The sequence below is a fragment of the Diachasmimorpha longicaudata genome, chromosome 5, assembly GCF_034640455.1.
Source record: "Diachasmimorpha longicaudata isolate KC_UGA_2023 chromosome 5, iyDiaLong2, whole genome shotgun sequence".
Classification (NCBI taxonomy): Eukaryota; Metazoa; Arthropoda; class Insecta; order Hymenoptera; family Braconidae; genus Diachasmimorpha; species Diachasmimorpha longicaudata.
In genome coordinates this window covers 6,618,229-6,634,418 of record NC_087229.1, presented here as the reverse complement: position 1 = coordinate 6,634,418, position 16,190 = coordinate 6,618,229, and the positions used below count along the sequence as shown (strand labels likewise).

The following is a 16,190-nucleotide window of genomic DNA, read 5'->3' as shown; positions in this document are numbered from 1 at the left end:
GGGGGGTATGTTAAGACCCCGGCGAGATAATTTCCATTACCCCCTTGCCTTTTTCATCCCCACCAACTGCTCCGGATTTTTTTTTCAATCCATAGATTCGGGAATCTAGATGGCCGAGGTGAAATTTGTGAATCAAATGTCCCCAGGGACATTAAAATCTAGTGACTCGGCTCACTTTGTTGCCGGCCTGAATGTTCTAGGGAGAAACAGGCGCGACCAATGAACAGCCGGGTCTAGCGCACGCGGGAAATCGTTCGAAATATGAAATTCATGAATCATAATTTATGCATTCAACTTAATTTCCTCTAATGAATCGTTCAGTGTTTGCTTTTAATACTGACAAATGATCAAAATCGGTAGATTTTTGCAAATAGTAATAATTAATTTTATTATTATCAAGTGATTATGATTTTTCGGTACTTGACACCAACTGATACCGCAACGATAAGCTCAAATTACATTTGGGGGGCGTTTGAAAAAGCTGCGTCAATGTTCTCCATGACGAGAGTCAGTCGGCTATTTGCCACGCGAATTGAATCATGCACAAGACACTTGGTTTTATCGTCACGGCAATCAGCCTGTGGAGATGCTCCTCCGCGTACCCCAATTGCAAGGAGATTGAGGCACATTCACCTGCATTAAGACTCAAGAGGCATCTTTTTTGTGATTATGACGAGGATATTCTACCAACAACGGGAAAGGATCACATTGTTTTTATTAAAGTATCACTACTCCCTGTGTCTGTCGAAATGGTGAATAGATTTTCAGTAATCAATGATAATTGATGTGATTAATTTTTAATGATACTGTTATTCGTTCTTGATAGAATGAACATTCAGGGACACTTGATTTCCACACTTGGTTGATTATGGTAAGTCAGATTAATATTGTTTGGTAATTAAACAATGACAGGATTATTTATTCAGAGCTGGCAGGATATTCATCTCACGTGGAATCCATCGGAATTCGAAGGTGTCAATACAACATACGTGAAGAGCGATGACATATGGATTCCAGACTTCACAGTCTTCAATTCGTAATTAACTCGTTAATTTTTTTACCAGTACATTAAGCAACAAGTGCGGTAAAGATTTGACGACGAGGATGAGTGTTATAAAAAAAACTTGAGATTTTCTAATCACACGAGTCAGAAAATCGAGGCCGCACGTGTTTTGTACAGAATTTTTACGTTACGACGTGCGTAAAAGGTCTATTACGCACCCATCAGTTAGCGTAATTTACCCTTTACCGTACGGTGTGATATAAAAATATTTTATTTACTCTCGTTCTCAAGGATCAATTCAAATGAATAAATTTGCAAATTTCATGAATTTAAAAGAGGAGATTTCGCCAAAGATCAGACAGGACTTCCGTCCACTGACTGTCACTTGCAGTCAGATGGAAAGCTCCAGTGTGCAGCGGCAAGAGTTTTTACGACTCACTGTCCAACAGACTTTACAAATTGGCCTTATGACAAACACAACTGCACTCTGCACTTTGGCTCCTGGGTTCATTACGGAGAAACCGTCAACTTGACATTCGGAGATGTGAGTCAACAGCTCACTATCTCGTACAGAGACCAATTCAATTAGACCCCAGTTTCAATAACGATTTCTTTGAAGATTTACATGGGCGAGTTCCGGGAAAATCGTGTGTGGGATGTGGAAATGAGCAATTTGACAAGCTTCTCAGAGACGTATGAGAAATCATGGGACAATATGTTCTTTCTACATGTAGGATTGACCAGAAATCCGATGAGAGGGGGCATGGCCTATGTTGTCCCTGCCGTTGGTAATATTTTTAGTCCAATTCATTGAAAGAATTTTTCATTTTTCTATAGGAAAAGGGGCATTTCACATTTGCAGAAAACATACTGCTTACACTATCGCATCGAAATGCCCTTTCCAGCACTTGTGTGAAAAGGAAAATTTTTTCCTCAATTTCACCCATTTTTTTGGTGCACCATAAAATACGATATTTTGCTACAAAAAAAAAATAATCACTAGTGGCAAATCCTTTTTTTTTCGTGCAATATGTGGCAAGTAGGATTTCGATTTAACATTATTATCAATCCTAAAATCACTAGAATTAATAATCAACATGTGGAATGGTAAAACTTCACTATGTTCTATTTTCTTTTCTTGCGTCCAGTCATCATGATGATAACTTTGACGATCCTCTGGCTGGATTCCCGATCCCTAGAAAGGATAGCTATTTCCGGTGTGACCTTCATCGCCCACATCCTACTTGTGTTAGACCTCCATTGGACATTACCTGAATCTGGTTCGCCAAATATTCCAAAGATTTGTGAGTAAAAATAATGGTTTCCCATCATCGTCATTATATTGAAAAAAAAATGAACTTCCTGAGCTATTGGGAAACTTATTAAAAGTTAAACACTCTGGTTGAAATTTTCTCAAAAGGTGTATTACTTTAACAGTGATATTCTTGGAAATCTCCTTGATACTCTCCACCTGCATCTTAATCTTGACGAGTTTTCTCCGGAAAATTTACTCCTTGAGCTCGCCAGCACCAGCTGCAGTGATAATCATGACTTCAACCGTTCTTAATTCCCCGATTGGTCGTCTCGTGAATAGCGAAGGGACATTGAAGAATGAAGTGACCCTCGAGGACGGAGAGAATGATCGTTCTGCGACGAAACCTAATAAAACATGGCAGGAGTGTGCTATCGTCTTCGAGTGGTTGGCTCTCATTATTTTCACCATGACTTACTTTATCCTACTCGTTGTATTACTGCCCATGGCTCCAGCACATCCTGTGCGTCGTTACGTTGGACTCTGAGTCAATCAGCACCAACATTTTATGCTAAATACCGTGTAAATTATTTTTAAAAAACACAAAGTTTTGGAAAAGTGGAGTTGACTGCAAATTGTTCCCATTAGTTGGACTACTGAAGTTATGAATTAATAAAAAGTAATGAAAAATTGAGATGATGAGGGATTATTAACGAATTACTTCATCTATGAAGTCAAATAATAGAGTAGGTAGAAGGACAAACGGTCTTAAGAGGGGGGTAAATTGCATAAACATATTGAGAATCTCGAATTTCATGCGAGGGGCGTTTTGTACGATCCCAGCCCACCTACGCTTACATCAGTTCTCTAGACGCAGTTAACTAGTTAACATCATGAGTGCATTGAGGCTGATTGCCCTTACAGTCATTTACGTCAGTGGATTTGTATCCACTGATAAAGATATTTCTAAATTTGACTGCAAAAAAATTAAGGATGGAACGCCACTTTACAAGCTCAAAAGACATATCTTCTGTGATTACGATCCGAAAATCAGGCCTGGACATGGTGATACAAATACAACTGTTCTCGATGTTACAATTTATCCAAAATTCGTGAAATTCGTAGGTAGAATCGCCTGCAAGCTGTCAGGTTGTCCTTATTATTTTTATTTATCTTTCTGCAGATGAGGTGGTCTGGTAGTTTGCAAGTCAACAGCTGGCTTTTTATCGTGAGTCTTTCATTTAACGAAGAGTTTCCATTCTACTGATATGGGGTGCATGCAAGTCTATCAAATTTATCTCCACTGAGAGAGAACGATATACTTCCAAACATTTCCATGGATTTATATTTATTCTCTGAATGTTATTCGTCTGATTTTATTGAATACAGGAGTGGTATGATCCCTCCTTAACTTGGAGTCCAAAAGACCACGATGACATTGATTATTTGCCTATCAGAAAGCGAGAAGTCTGGACACCAGAATTATACACCATTTATCCGTGAGAATTTGTTTATTCACTATTTACAAGCATTGCATGGGAGGGCCATTGTTGTCCGAGTCATCTGAGATGAAAATTAATGATTATACGAATGAACAAATAATTCTAAAAGTTCATATTTCCCCCGCCATAGTGTGGGCGGTTTTTTCGAGAAGAAGGGCCTTATTCATGCGGATGCCCACATTTATTTATTAGTAAATTTAATGAAAAACCCTAGGAGTGATGGAGATAGATCAAGCATCCCCGATGCAAATTGTAAATTATCGCACAACGGTAAAGTTCAATGTGCTCCAGCAGTGAAATACCGCATACCCTGTGTTTCTGATTACACCCACTGGCCCTGGGACGTGCACAACTGCACTTTGCAACTTGGTGCATGGGCCCATACCGGTGGAGAGGTAACATTCGGCAATGATAGTGGAGTTATCATAGATTACTATCGACGAACTGCAGAATGGAAGATATCTCTTCCTATGATGGGGATCATAAGAGAAACATCAAAGTTATCTAATAATGTGACTTTTCCAACTTTTGCGGTATCAGTTTTACTGACCAGGACGAAAACAGCTTTCGAGAGTATTTATATCTCTCCGGTGATAAGTAACCATTCATTTTTTACTATTTGCTTCTGAGTAAGAGATTCGCGATTATTGAATGAACTTTATTCAAGAGAATTATTATTTATTCAGTCCTGACTGTGGTGACTCTGACTATCCTGTGGCTGAGACCAGGCTCCACTGAACGTCTGATACTCTGCTGTTTTAATCTCTTGGCCCATATGATGATCATTCGACATCTTCATTATAGGGTTCCTCATTCGGGATCCGATGTCCCTAATATCCGTGAGTTCACATAGGGAAAGAGGAGATAGAATGAAGTTACTCGAATTATCAGTTCATTTTACTCCTTTCCCACCTGTCTAGCAATACAGAAAAAAGTAAACGTAACGTAATTTACATTTAATGGTACAAAATTTTCAATCGCTTGATTTATGGAATTCCCAGTGATCTTCTACAACAATTCCCTCATCTTCTCGTCGGTGGTAATGATATTAACCTGCTGGCTCCAGAAAATTCTCGGCTGGAACCGAGAGGTGCCCGTGTGGTTGGCTTCACGTGTCTCGCTAGTCCTCACGAGTAAAGTTGGACAAGTACTGTCAATCAACATGATGGATCCCAAAGAATCAGCATTACTTCAAGATGATGCCGATGACAACAGCGGTCTAGTGGAATGTCGACCGGTATTACCCAAATGGGAGAATGTTGTCACTATCATTGGGTGGCTCTCAATCTTCAGTTTTGGCTTTATTTATTTAATAATGTGTCTTGTCCTACTTTGTTGAGAATATTGGAAGACCCAATGAGTTTTTTAATGTTTTTTTTTCGTCATAAAATGATTAAGTAAATCACTGGGTACTAACTGATCACTGAAAATGTTTGCAATAAATTATTCTTGGAATATGAATTATTCTGGCAAATTATTCATAATATTTCATCAAAAAGAGTGGGGCATGAATTGCATACACAGATCTACAAGCTCAAATTGCAAATGAGGGGCGTCTGTTACGGTCTCAGTCCACCTACGCTTCCATCAGTTGTCTAGTTGCACTTAACTTGACATCATGACTACAGTAAGTTTCACTACGCTCATAGTAATCTACGTAATTCAAGTTGCATCTGCTGAATTTGATTTTATGGAATTTAACTGCAAAATCATTGACGAGGGAACTCCTCATTATCAACTGAAAAGACATCTCTTCTGTGATTATGATCCTGGAATAAGACCCGAAAATGAATCAAAAAATAAGACTGTTGTCGATACTACGATTTTTCCAAGAAAAGTGACGTTCGTATGTACAATGAATTTTACTCCTCTAAAATGACAGATATTCTCCTGGAGAATTATAGAATTATACAATTTATCTGGATATAGGATGAGAGGAGTGGAACTATGGATATGCACAGCTGGCTATTTATCGTGAGTACTGCGCATAATTGTAGAGCCCAGTACGATTCAAGTCGGCACATTTTATTTCAATTTCACAGCAAAGACGAATGTCTACATTCCATATATCTCTTACTGACATTTTTCAGACCACAATTTGATCGATTTTTAGTAGCAGATCCACGTTCTGCACAAGACCTTGATTTCAGCTCCCAAATGAATGATTACAAATAAGAGCAGAGTTTTAATTGGAGATAAGCTCAATCAGAATTTTTTGGCTGAATTTTCGAGTTCTTTATCGCGTGATATTGAAAAGCGAGTGAATAAAATGAGAAATTGAGACAATTTTTTATTTTATTCCCATTTGGTTTAGAGTTTTAAAAATGTCTATAATAGGTGCCTGGCAGTAAAAGAGTACTTGTTGATGAACTAGGTCATGTTGATGTACTTTATGACATTAAAACAGGAATGGGACGATCCCTTTTTGACTTGGAATCCAGAGGATCATGGTGGCATCAAAGATTTGTATGTTAGATCCCGCGAGGTGTGGACGCCAGAAGTGTTTTTCATAGATCCGTGAGCATTATCGATTAATTCATAAGTATATAGTGGGTGTACGTCAAGGAGGTACTCTTTGATTGGATTCTATATAACAGAAGCCACGGACAAACGTCGGGGCTTCCGGAAACATCATGCAAGCTGAAAAATACTGGGCATCTGGGATGTATTCCATCAATTCAATATTCTGTACCCTGTGTCTCTGACTATACTCGCTGGCCCTGGGACGTTCACAACTGCACGATGATATTGGGCTTCTGGGCCTACACCTCTGAACAAATATCCTTTAAAAGGGGAAATGGCCTTGTCATAGATCTCTCAAGAGACTTTGAGGAATGGAAGATGTCCTTCCCCGCATTTGGATTGAGGGAAGCGAAATCAAAATTAATAAACAATGCGACGTTACCGACTTTCATGATGTCGGTGGTTTTGTCAAGGACACAAACGGGTTTGAAAAGTGTTTTTATTACTCCAGTAATAAGTAATTATCATCTTCTTTTAGCTTTAGCTTATGTCATGATTTCATTGATTTCATTCACGAGGAAATGATTTTTTTAGTTTTGACTGTAATGACTCTGACGATTGTGTGGCTGCGACCAGGATCCACGGAACGTGTGATGTTATGCTGTTTCAATTTCCTGGGGCATCTGATGGCCCTTCGGCATATTCATTATCGGATCCCCGATACTGGAAATGACGTTCCAAATATTTGTGAGTTTCTATCGAGCGCAAAATTGACCAAATTTCACATACGATTTTTTGCTTCTCATACATAATTCTCCGTATGGAGCAAACGGTTTATTTTATTCCTCTCTTATCTCTATGGATAGAAAATTTTTCAATCGTCTGATTGATGAAATTTCCAGTGATCTTCTACACCACCTCCCTCATCTTATCGTCTATCGTATTGATATTGAGCTGCTGCCTCCAGAACCTTCTCCAGTGGAAACGGGAAGTGCCTGTTTGGCTGGCCTTGCAAGTCTCAATCGTCCTAACGAGTAAAGTTGGACAAATACTGTCGATCAATATCCTGGATCCTAAAGGATCGGCGTTACTCCAAGAGGATGATAATGACAACAGTACTCTAGTGGATTCGGAACAAAAAAAATCCAACTGGGAAAATGTCGTTACTGTCATTGGATGGTTCTCTCTCTTCGGTTTTGGTTTTATTTATTTGATTATGTGTTTTGTTCTACTCCGGTAAAAACGTAGAAAAATTAAATTGCACGTTTTGCTCATTATCTGCTGTCTCCCATAGGTTCCATTATTATTCAAATGATTTTACTCCAGTTGTATAGGACTCCAGTGTGTAGTATTTGCAAGGGAAATGGTAATAAATCTAGTTGGACCTTTCATCTGGCTCAGAACGATTTATATCACACCATAAATTCGTTGTTGATTTCGAGAACTTTAACAATCATGAGAGGGGCGTCAATTGCATGAACCAATCGAATATCTCAGATTGCATTCGAGGGGCGGATGATAAGGTCTCAGTTCATCTAGGCATTCATCAGTTGACTATTTGAAATTAACTATTCAACATCATGAGTGCATTGAGACAGATTTTTCTAATAGTGATTTACGTAATTGGATTTGTGGCTTCTGATGTATATGATTATGAATGGAACTGCAAGGATATCGAAAGTGATACGCCTCTTTACAAGCTTAAACGATATCTTTTTTGTGATTACGACCCTGGAATCAGACCTGGACATGAGGCCAAAAATACAACTGACATCTCGACTATGATTATTCCACAAAAAATTGTATTCGTACGTAACATGAATCTATCCTCTGCTGTCATGAACGAATTCTCCTTATAGCTCGAATTAATATGTCTATAGGACGAGGATAGTGCTACCTTGGAGATAAATACCTGGTTGTATATCGTGAGTGTTGCAGACAATAATAAAACTAACTACTTTGATTATTTTATAAATTAACCCGAGAGAAAAATGTGTACGGAGAGAAATGCCTGACTTAGACCACAAAATTCTAAGTGATGGTAACGTAATTTTATGCCTGCGATTCAGGCCAAAATTACAACACCATTGCTCTCGGCAATTACGCGAAAAATACTGCACTTTATGTATTTACTAGCGGCAAGTGAATATATCTGGCAAATGAAATTTGTTTGCTCAGTGGGCGGCGAGTAAATACTTCTTCTTAATGAAGGATTTCAATACCACTTGGTTAATGATTGATTATTCATTAGGAGTGGATGGATCCTTATTTGACTTGGAAGTCTGAAGATCATGGGGATATCTCACGCATCAACGTCAAATCCAGAGACGTTTGGATACCAGAGCTGTATTCGTTGAATACGTGAGCATTTCCAATTTAATTCATAAATAGATTTCAGTATTAATCGATTCTCAACTGTGGAGTTTATTCACAGAGAGAAAAGTTCAGCGGAAATTATCTAGACTTTACTAGGCAATCGCATTGTGTTGCGATGGTTCAGGGAAAGTTATCCAGCCGTTCGATAAAAATTAGCAATTTGTTAGGTAATTTTTCTCAAATAGCTAGATAAGTTTTACCGAGTGCTCGGTATATTTTACCTGACGGTACGGTATAGAGAGATAAATGTGCTTATCGTTTCTATTTTGAATGATCCACGGAGAGAAAATCTCTTTAGAAATTACGTACCGGTTCTGTAATCCGCCACTCAGAACAATATTCAGTAAAAATGATGGAACAGTTACGCATTTTTTTACTGAACGTTCCATGCTGTTTCCATCCTTAACTGATCCGTAAATTTGACTGGATATTATTTTGACTGGCAGATTACGGAATAGGCATATTATTTTTAAACAATTTTTCTCTCCGTGTAGCATGTATGGAGAAATGACAAGAATTCCAGAAACAGTATGTTCACTATTGAAAACGGGCGAGCTTACCTGTTTTACACCGGTTCAGTACACCGTATCTTGTGTCTCTGATTACACTCGGTGGCCATGGGATCTTCACAACTGCACTCTGCAGTTGGCTGCATGGGCGTACATCGATGAAGAGATATCGTTCAACAACAGGAGTGGCATTGTCATCGATTGGTATGAGGATACTGAAGAGTGGGTACTGTCTGTACCTGAGATAAGCGTAACGAGAGAAAAATCAAAGTTTTCGAAAAATGCTACTTTTCCAACTTTTACGGTGTCAACGGTCTTGACCAGGATTGAGGGACCTTTGAAGAGTGTTTTTATCACTCCAGTGATAAGTAATTATGAATTTTCTTTGACGTGGACACGTCTATTGACCCAGTTTTCCGAAAATATGATGACATGATGTCTGGAAAATATTTTCCAAATATTTCAACTATCAATTGACAAGTCTTGATGTACCTTTCGTTTATAGAAAAAGTCCGGTGGCAGAGTGCATTATTACTGCCAATCCTACTGGTTTTGTTCAGTTTTGACTACATTTTTAGAATATTCTCGAGTTCAATAGAAGGTCTAGACGAATTCTTGGATTTTTAATAAGAATCGGGACGATTTCTGTGTTTTCTAAACCTCTTGACGAAGTTCTTGAATTTTTTCTACTTTTCATAAATATTACTCAAATCAGTGGACGTATCCACGCAACCCTCCATACCAGGATTACCTATCTGCGTTCATCTTAGTAAAAATAAAATTGTTTCTGATTCAGTTCTGACTGTGGTGACTCTGACTATTCTGTGGCTGAGACCAGGTTCCCCTGAACGTCTGATGTTAGCCTGTTTTAATTTCTTGAGTCATCTGTTAATCATTCGAGATGTTCACTACAAAGTTCCCAATAGTGGAAGTCAGGTCCCCAATATTCGTGAGTTTATATAGGGAATGGAGGGGTAAAATGATGTTTTACCCCTCTTTCTTGTGCACAGAGAAAAATAATGAGTAAAAATTACGAAACTCGTAGTTTGCTCGTAGATTACAACATCGAATTGGAAAATTCAGGGGACAACATCGTCATTGTTCCCAGACAAATCAGATATAAATTCGGAACAGTTTGGAAAATATACGTAATTTTTATTGCGTATTTGTCTCTGTGTATCCAGGAATCTTGTGAACTTGGACCTGATGTATGGATATTTTTTAGTGATTTTCTACACCAACTCCTTCATCCTTTCGTTCGTGGTATTGGTATTAACCTGCTGGCTCCAGAAAATTTTAGAGTGGAAAGGGGAAGTGCCCACATGGCTGGCCTCAAAAATTCATGTCGTCCTCACGAGTAAAGTTGGAAAAATCCTGTCGATCAACGTCTTGGATCCTAAAGGATCAGCGTTACTTGAAGATGATGCTGATGACAATAGTACTTTAGTGGACTCTCAGCCGGTGAACCCCAAATGGGAGAATGTTGTCACTGTCATGGGATGGTTCTTTCTCTTCAGTTTCGGTTTCATTTATTTTGTTATGTCTCTCGCTCTTCTTTGTTAAGTATCTAGCAAAATTTATAGTTAAACAGATGCTCAAAAAAGGTAAAGAGACACACTATCGAATTCATTACAGAAATCTACCGGATTTCGATTGAATTATTCTTCTCGTTATCAAATGATCAAGTAAAACATCTTTAAAACGCAAGAGAGTATTAGAAAAAATATCTCATTAAAATATGTTGTATCACAAAATATAATTCAACAGGATTATTTACTGAATTCGATAGACTTCTCAATTAGACACGTTATTGATATCATCTAATTGTGGCTAAACAACGATCCACTATTTATTTATTATTCACACTTTATTTAAGTGTAAATAATGATTGTAAGTAAATTGAATTTATCTCGATTCTAAACAGAATAAGTCCACCCAATAAAATATAGTACTCAGCAAAATAATGCTATTAATTCTCTTTTGAAACACGTTCATTGCTTTTTCACCATGACAAAAAATGCCTGGATACTGTCACACCGAAATTGAGACGTAAATTATAATGATTACAATGTTTTTATTGTAATTGTTTTTGCTTCCTCACTATTGATGGATAAAAGAGATCGTTGACATTCAGTGGGCGTCGAATGCCACCAATATTTTTAGAGAATATCGAATTTCTGAGGGGCGTTCGATAAATTTCATCGAACTTTAGTTTTTTCGTCAGTCTAGTGCCATCAGTGGACTTGTCAACATGATGGAACTGTTTAAATTAATCACATTCATATTAATCTACCGCTGTAGATTAGCCTCTACATACGAGACTGATAGCGTTTGCAAAATCATTGAGGATAATTCCCCGGAGTATCAGTTAAAGAGACATTTGTTCTGTGATTATGACTCGAACATCAGGCCCGCATTCCAAGGAAATAAAACTGAGCTCAAGATGATCTTGCGGTTGGTGTTTGCAGATTATGTAAGGAATGTTGCCGATTAATTCGATAAAGTATCATTTTTCTGGTAAAAATATTGGCCATTAATTTTCCAATTTTTTCGACTGCCTTTCGATTTCATTTTCATCACAAAATCAAGGAAAAACTTGGAAAATTCGGATCCAAGTGTTTTTACAGAAAAATAAGTTCTATAAAATTTGTTGAAAAAAACTTTAGGCTATTCAATTTTTCACTAGGATGCAGAGCACAATGAATTACAATTGCATACCCGGTTGCATATTGTGAGTACTTTTCACAATTTGTCTGTCCTTAGTTATCAGTCCTCAATTTTTCGGGAGTAGAAATATAATTGTTTATTTATCAATAGAGCTGGAATGACTCATTCCTCACGTGGAATCCCAGTGTTTTCAATGGAATAGAATTGATCAGAGTGAAGACAAGTGAAATATGGAAACCAGAGATATATTCGCTGAGCCCGTGAGCATAAACGCACAATGTGCTGTTCCTTATATAAAGAAAAACGTGAAAAAAAATACCAAACAGGAGGATAATTTCTGAATTCATGAATGTATTTTACAGAAAATACCAAAACTATCCTCTAAAAAGTGGTATTTTTAATCCGCAATAATCTATGAATATTTGATAGGAACAACAAACTCCCAATGACTGACGTGAATGTCCTTAAATTAATAACTTTTTTGTAAAAATAGAAAAGATGCAGAAATTTCGACAATTCCAAATTCATTCTGCGTATTGAACAAGGACGGCAAGGTCATTTGCAGAATGATCAGGGTCTTCATAGCCCCCTGTGAGTCTAATTACACCCACTGGCCTTATGATACTCACAAGTGTACGATAAAAATTGGCACTCCAACGTACACCAGTAATGAAGTGTCAGCGGGGAAGGGAAAGTCTGGGATTTTCGTCAGGCACTATGATAGCCACCCACAGTGGAAAATCTCCATCGGAGATGTTCGACAAAGCAACACTAGCTCTAAAATATCTAAGGGCAATAATTTCGAGATTATCGGAGTGTCGTTCTTGCTGAATAGACCTTACACCTCACTCAAAGCTGTCATGATCTCTCCAGTGATAAGTAATTCGTTTGATTTTATTCATTAAATACAAGAAGCGAAACTCTTCGACATTTGTCGTAAAAAATCCTACGTCACTTAGAAAAATCAATAACAGTCTCGCATTTTCGTTTAAGTGCTCCATAAGAATTAATTCAAATGGAAAGTCTCTTGAGCTTTTATTTTCGACAAATGTTTCTAAATCTTCAGAACACCAACATATGCAATTCACTTCGCACGTTTATTTCGTTCATTCATCTCCATACATTTGGGCATTCGCAGACTAATTATTTTATCCACCAGTTTTGACTGCAGTGACATTAACTACTCTCTGGTTGAGGCCCGGTTCGACCGAACGTCTGATTCTATCTTGCCTCAACCTTCTAGGACATTTACTCACCATTCGCAATATTCACTTCAGTCTACCTGACACCGGTGCAATTGTTCCAAACATCTGTGAGTTTTCGTTATCTCTGTATTAAGCAAATAGGTCAAGCGCAAAACATTGTTTATTTTTCTAAATGATTTACAAAATTTATTTACACTACCAATCAGATTCTATTTATTGAATATGAATACGATCATTAATTTGACATATTAGCGTGCGTCGGGTTAAAAAGGACTGTTGCATCGTTCTCATTCCTGAATGTTTGGAAAAATCCAATTGAGAATTGTCTAATTGGTATTTTCAGTGATCTTCTACACAAATTCCCTCATTCTCTCGACAATAGTCTTGGCCTTAACCTGCTGGCTTCAAAGTCTCCTCGAAGCGAAACGAGAAGTACCTATTTGGCTGGCCAGACCGGTCGCAGCCATCCTCGCGAGTACACCTGGACAATTCTTCTCGATGGGCCTTATGGAACCCAGAGCTGCTGCTCTCCTTCGAGATGACGATGACAGCAGCAGTCTTGTAAATTCCAACCCAAGGGAAACTAATTGGAATAGCGTTATTACTGTCATCGGTTGGATTTCCTTCTCCTGTTTCGTTTTTGCTTATGTCGTTATGTGTGCTGTTCTACTGCGATAAGTTTTGAGAGGGACTTCTTTCGAAATCTATTTATTTCATTATATTTGACGGTTTTGATGAAGGGACCATAATAAATCAACGGGGCGACTATTTTATTTTCTACAAAAGAGACTTTATTTAAAAAATGCACAGCTTCGTCTACTTTTACGTATCTTTCTTCATACTTTCGTCTTACTACAATTTTCCATGAATCATAAAAGTCAATCGCACTGAGTAAAAACCAATTTCCGATGAATTCACTTGATTCAAGTGATCTCCAACAAGATAAAGAATTAAATCGATTTCCGTGGAGGAGATGCTGATAATCTATCTGAATATTCTGCAGCTCCACCAATCAACAAAAATAAATTCATTAAACACAAAATAATGATCTTTTTCCCAGCGCATAAATCACGTGTCAAAGATCTACATGTTTGAGATTAATTTGAGATCGTGTAATTTAGCACAAGAATATAAATATCAAATAATATCAATAACAAAAAGAAAATAGTGTATTGTTAGGAAATAAAGAATAAAGAGATTAGGACCTGCCTGGTTTTATCATGCTTAACTCTTACAAAAATTCCATTGTCTTCTATTATCTTGCTTGTTGGATCGATCACTGTGACTCTTGATTTTGATACAATAAGAAATCTTTTAGGAGTTGGGGTAATGGCAAAGAATCGACTGCATTTAATTTCGTGTATTGAAGAATAACGTCACGACAGGCACTCTGGAGTGTCGAAACTGGAAAAATTGAAATCTTAAATTAGAAGAATTGAATTGATTCAACGAGAAACAGACAATTTAATTAACAAATGATCCCTTCATTATTTCTCAATAACGAAGACGATAGGCTTGGTTAAAAACATAGCATTAATTTTTTAATAATTACCACCGTAGAGTTGAACAATCCTGACTTGTTTGGTAGTCCCATACACATCGACAACGGCATGTAGAGGTCCCTCTCTGTATGGAATGTCCTTACCGCAAACACCCTGGTCCACTCCATTAATAATAAAATGCATTTCAGCGAGGTCAGTCCCGGCCTGAGGGACGTACATCACTCCAATTCTACTTCCAGTCTCAGTGGGTAGAATGTCCTGGGAGGTATCGTTCTGGGTTAGATTGGGGGTCAGTGCAGCATAGGGAATCAATCCCCTTGATGTGTGTACTGTTATCCCATCGGTTTTCAATTTTCTTCCTTGGAGGAGAATACTTTCACCTTCAGGAAGAACAAAAATAATTATTTCCATGATTCAACCCACCGTAGCCAAGACTTTTAAGATTTAAAATCTACAGAAAATTCTCCTCTAAAGGTCCCTTACAAAAATGTTCCCTAAAAAGCCTCAGATTATCAACAAAAAATCGCTATTACCATATCGTGTGATTCCCTCGATATTGACATTCGGACAGCTCGTGATCGCAAAAATCCAGCTCTGCCCCATTTTAACCATATTCGGTAGTGCATACTGTGGAATGCCATTTCTATCAACAGTCTTCGGATCAATCTGCGTCAATCCTAACCTCATGTGTCCATTCCAACCCCTCTCATGCTTCTCAATCTCCAGGAGAAATATCTCATCGGGCTGGAGTGGTTTTTCACTGAATGTGAGGGCATCGGCAAAGCTAGCTTTGCGATATGCCACTGTGTCATCATCATAAAGTATTATATTCCTTCCATGGCTCGGATGAAACCGCGTTATGAGTTTACGTGATTTTTCCGACATTTCATCGAGAACTTTTTTTATTTTTACCTTCACTGCGACGACTTCTGTTAACAACTCCGTATTATTAATTGTTCATACACTTTTTAATTTCAATTATTTATTCAATTGACACACATCACTTCAATAAATATTCCAGTGAACATCCACTAAATTTTAGGCTTTTTATTGACAAATTGAGAATATTTACGTCAAACAACTGATCTCAGTGGCTTTACTACTGAATAATTCACTAATTAATACTCGTAGGAGTGGAATAATTATGGAATTACCGATAATTTTTGTTTATTTGTAGTAAAGTGCAATACGCAACTGCGTGGGCTGTCAAATAAAGGGTTGAACGAAGGTTCGAGTGTGTGCATTTGTCGTTTCGATAATCGACCTTTGAAGTCGGTATATCGATAGTTAATCAAATGGAGTGTTGAAGGATTGTATTGTTTAAATTCTTTGAGAATTGTTGTGAAATTTAAAGGTAAGTTATTGCCTTTTGTCATGAATTAACTAGTCTTAATTGATTAATTTGATCGAACTTCTATTATGAAGGGTTTTTCCATTTTAGGACTTATTTTTTTTATATCGATTCTCTCGAATCTGCTTATGTCCCTGGAAAGATCCGTATGCAATCGACTTTAATGTTTGAGGAATTCTGCTTATTTGCGTTTATAACATTTAAAAAGATCTTTTCTAACATTCTACTAATTATTTTGTACCTCGATTTTCCCAATTCGATAAATTGAGGATTAGGGAGTTCGACATTATCGATATTCCCGCTTATATCGATACTAAGCCGGTTTTGAAGTTTCAAAAATTTTTTCGGATTTATTTTTGG

The 16,190-nt window shown here is 37.5% G+C and overlaps 4 protein-coding genes across 6 annotated transcripts; 3 read left to right on the top strand and 1 right to left on the bottom strand.

Annotated features, from left to right (window-relative positions):
* The first annotated feature begins 102 nt into the window (after positions 1-102).
* Positions 103-15,290, top strand: LOC135162623 (uncharacterized). Its single transcript, XM_064121274.1, has 25 exons — positions 103-752; positions 827-871; positions 927-1,036; positions 1,340-1,547; positions 1,623-1,791; positions 2,152-2,307; positions 2,441-2,799; positions 2,990-3,034; positions 3,137-3,376; positions 3,439-3,483; positions 3,645-3,754; positions 3,972-4,354; positions 4,444-4,596; positions 4,759-5,091; positions 5,156-5,166; positions 5,282-5,347; positions 7,547-7,586; positions 10,741-10,790; positions 10,873-10,911; positions 11,318-11,578; positions 11,792-11,836; positions 11,923-12,032; positions 12,266-12,651; positions 12,932-13,084; positions 13,321-15,290. Exons 1-25 carry the CDS (start codon positions 540-542, stop codon positions 13,653-13,655), a joined length of 4,065 nt encoding a protein of 1,354 aa, XP_063977344.1. The 5' UTR covers positions 103-539; the 3' UTR covers positions 13,656-15,290.
* On the top strand, positions 5,236-7,609 carry LOC135162583 (neuronal acetylcholine receptor subunit alpha-5-like). Of its 2 annotated transcripts, none has more exons than XM_064121214.1 (6): positions 5,236-5,603; positions 5,687-5,731; positions 6,165-6,274; positions 6,358-6,737; positions 6,815-6,967; positions 7,123-7,609. In XM_064121214.1, the coding sequence occupies exons 1-6, from the start codon at positions 5,376-5,378 to the stop codon at positions 7,458-7,460; spliced, it is 1,254 nt and encodes a 417-aa protein (XP_063977284.1). In that variant the 5' UTR covers positions 5,236-5,375; the 3' UTR covers positions 7,461-7,609. The 2 variants fall into 2 exon arrangements, with proteins under 2 accessions (XP_063977284.1, XP_063977283.1); XM_064121213.1 differs by having other exon boundaries at positions 5,253-5,603; positions 6,355-6,737.
* On the top strand, positions 7,740-11,069 carry LOC135162585 (neuronal acetylcholine receptor subunit alpha-2-like). Its single transcript, XM_064121215.1, has 6 exons — positions 7,740-8,028; positions 8,101-8,145; positions 8,472-8,581; positions 9,091-9,473; positions 9,902-10,054; positions 10,331-11,069. The coding sequence occupies exons 1-6, from the start codon at positions 7,801-7,803 to the stop codon at positions 10,666-10,668; spliced, it is 1,257 nt and encodes a 418-aa protein (XP_063977285.1). The 5' UTR covers positions 7,740-7,800; the 3' UTR covers positions 10,669-11,069.
* LOC135162589 (neuralized-like protein 2) lies at positions 13,746-15,731 on the bottom strand. 2 transcript variants are annotated; one of them, XR_010298988.1, is made up of 4 exons: positions 15,013-15,731; positions 14,530-14,859; positions 14,187-14,381; positions 13,746-13,974 (listed from the first exon to the last, which is right to left on the bottom strand). XR_010298988.1 is itself a non-coding variant. In XM_064121223.1 (3 exons), exons 1-3 carry the CDS (start codon positions 15,362-15,364, stop codon positions 14,254-14,256), a joined length of 810 nt encoding a protein of 269 aa, XP_063977293.1. In that variant the 5' UTR covers positions 15,365-15,730; the 3' UTR covers positions 13,746-14,253. The 2 variants fall into 2 exon arrangements, 1 of the variants encoding a protein (XP_063977293.1); XM_064121223.1 differs by having other exon boundaries at positions 13,746-14,381; positions 15,013-15,730.
* Positions 15,732-16,190: the final 459 nt, after the last annotated feature.

Coding starts and splice junctions, on each gene's coding strand:
- LOC135162583 (XM_064121213.1), top strand. CDS start 5,376: ATGACTACAGTAAGTTTCACTACGCTCATAGTAATCTACGTAATTCAA. Junction 6,275..6,354: donor GAAGTGTTTTTCATAGATCC/GTGAGCATTATC, acceptor TCTATATAACAG/AAGCCACGGACAAACGTCGG. Junction 6,738..6,814: donor TTTTATTACTCCAGTAATAA/GTAATTATCATC, acceptor TGATTTTTTTAG/TTTTGACTGTAATGACTCTG.
- LOC135162589 (XM_064121223.1), bottom strand. CDS start 15,364: ATGTCGGAAAAATCACGTAAACTCATAACGCGGTTTCATCCGAGCCAT. Junction 14,860..15,012: donor CGAGGGAATCACACGATATG/GTAATAGCGATT, acceptor TTCTTCCTGAAG/GTGAAAGTATTCTCCTCCAA. Junction 14,382..14,529: donor GATTGTTCAACTCTACGGTG/GTAATTATTAAA, acceptor CAATTTTTCCAG/TTTCGACACTCCAGAGTGCC.
- LOC135162585 (XM_064121215.1), top strand. CDS start 7,801: ATGAGTGCATTGAGACAGATTTTTCTAATAGTGATTTACGTAATTGGA. Junction 8,029..8,100: donor TTCCACAAAAAATTGTATTC/GTACGTAACATG, acceptor ATATGTCTATAG/GACGAGGATAGTGCTACCTT. Junction 9,474..9,901: donor TTTTATCACTCCAGTGATAA/GTAATTATGAAT, acceptor TTTCTGATTCAG/TTCTGACTGTGGTGACTCTG.
- LOC135162623 (XM_064121274.1), top strand. CDS start 540: ATGCACAAGACACTTGGTTTTATCGTCACGGCAATCAGCCTGTGGAGA. Junction 4,597..4,758: donor ATCCGATGTCCCTAATATCC/GTGAGTTCACAT, acceptor TGGAATTCCCAG/TGATCTTCTACAACAATTCC. Junction 11,837..11,922: donor TGCATACCCGGTTGCATATT/GTGAGTACTTTT, acceptor ATTTATCAATAG/AGCTGGAATGACTCATTCCT.